The sequence below is a fragment of the Mus caroli genome, chromosome 17, assembly GCF_900094665.2.
Source record: "Mus caroli chromosome 17, CAROLI_EIJ_v1.1, whole genome shotgun sequence".
Lineage (NCBI taxonomy): Eukaryota > Metazoa > Chordata > Mammalia > Rodentia > Muridae > Mus > Mus caroli.
The window spans coordinates 75953813-75955865 of NC_034586.1; the positions used below are offsets into that span (position 1 = coordinate 75953813).

Genomic DNA, 2053 nt, shown 5'->3' on the forward strand with positions numbered 1-2053 from the left:
GACCTTCGGAAGAGCAGTCGGGTGCTCTTACCCACTGAGCCATCTCACCAGCCCCTATTTATTTTTTTAAATAAGTCTCATATAATTCAGACTGTCCTCAAATTCATTATGTAGCTAAGGATAAACACGAATCCCTGATCCTCCTATCTCCACCATATCCATACGGTGGCCACCATATCCAATGGTCAGGACTTGTCTCAAAAAAAAAAAAAAAAAAAAAAAAGGATTGAAGATACATAGATGTCAAGGGGGAAAATGCCCATACTGTTTGTTGGAAATTTTTATACTTTATTGAAGTACTAAGTATTTTGTTTGTTTGTTTGTTTGTTTCTTTTTTCTGAGACAGGGTTTCTGTGTGTAGGTAGCCCTGGCTGTCCTGGAACTCACTCTGTAGACCACGCTGGCCTGGAACTCAGAAATCTGCCTGCCTCTGCCTCCCGAGTGCTGGGATTAAAGGCGTGCGCCACCACTGCCCGGCTACTAAGTATTTTTTTTTTTAAGTTTTAGTTATGTATGTATATGAGTACACTTTTGTTCTCTTCAGACACCAGAAGAGAGCATTGGATCCCACTACATATGGTTGTGAGCCACCATGTGGTTGCTGGGAATGGAACTCAGGACCTCTGGTAGAGTATCGGTGCTCTTAACTGCTGAGCCATCTCTCTAGGCCTAGTACTAAGTATTTATAATCTTACTAAATTTCTGTAGCACTGTGGAGGATTATATAATAGTCTCTCTCAGTCTCTGCATTTAGCATGGAATGGCCTCAGACTTAGTGATCCTCCTACTTTAACCTCGTGGGCACTGTGATGATAGGCTGAAGCTAGTATGATTGAAGCTAATACGATTTTGATGTCAAAAGCTGAGGACAGGATTTAAAAAAGAAGCTTTAAACTAATTCCATTTATGATTACAAACACTCAAATCTTCAATAAAATACATGGACATAGAGTCCTACAAACAGACTTTGTTTTCTTTCTTTTTCCTTTTCTTTTCTCTTTTGGTTTTTTGAGGCAGGATTTCACTGTATAGCATTGACTGTTCTGGAACTCACTCTGTAGACCAGGCTGACTTTGTTTTAAAAATCCAAAAAAGAATTTCACTTCTGTGCCACTCTTTTCAAAAGTCTAATAATTCATGTGTGTGTGATTTAAGAAAGCTCCACACCACCCAAAATTGCGACATTCTACAAAACACCTCCCTAGTACTTTTCAGACCTCACATGATTGTAGGACGTAGGATCTTGGTTGGATCCTAGAACAGACGAAAGGCCGTCCATGGGAACCTCAGAAAGCTAAATCACATCTGTGGTTAGTTAACAGGAATTCTTAGTTTTGACAAAAATACCATCAGTATGTGCAGTGTTAACTTTAGGGGAAGCTTAGTGATGGGTGGGCACTCTGTAATGACTGTAACTTTTCTATTAGAAATACCCACATTTAAGACAGATGACCTAATTCTTAAATAAGTGATAGGAAAGGAGTAGGGGCCAAGCTTTTAATCCCAGCACGCTGGAGGCAGAGGCAGGGCTATCTCAGTCCTTGGAGACTATCCTGGGCTACATTTGGTGATAAGACTAATCTTCCTCTCATTGAAGGGACCTGAGTTGTTGATGATGCTCTTATTCCATTGTTTCTTCCTAGTTCTTAAGGTTTTTCTTTTACTAATCTGCTCTGAACTTCCTCTGTCTTTAAAGCATTGTCCTCGTAAACTTCCTTGAAGATGGCAGATTGTCTGTGACTGGAATCATGGGCCACTCTGTGCAGACTGTGGAGACCGTAAGTGAAGGGGACCCCAGAGTACGCGAGAAGCTGATGCATGTGTTTACAGCTGGAGACTGTAAAGGATACAGCCCCGAGGATCTGGAAGAGAAGAGGACCAGCCTCAAGAAATGGCTGGAGAAGAACCACATCCCTGTCACCGAGCAGGGGGATGCACAGAGGACTCTCTGTGTGGCTGGGGTTCTGACTATAGACCCACCATACGCTCCAGAAAACTGCAGCAGCTCCAATGAGATCATTCTGTCCCGAATTCAGGATCTTATTCAAGGACA

General features: G+C 42.0%; 1 protein-coding gene across 1 annotated transcript; it reads left to right on the top strand.

Moving 5' to 3' along the window:
* Nucleotides 1–1694: 1694 nt before the first annotated feature.
* On the top strand, nucleotides 1695–2051 carry Gemin6 (gem nuclear organelle associated protein 6; the record flags this gene model as incomplete). Its single annotated transcript, XM_029470920.1, has 1 exon — nucleotides 1695–2051. A coding segment is annotated over one exon (357 nt), but the record flags the coding sequence as incomplete, so codon positions are not given.
* Between the last annotated feature and the right edge of the window lie 2 nt (nucleotides 2052–2053).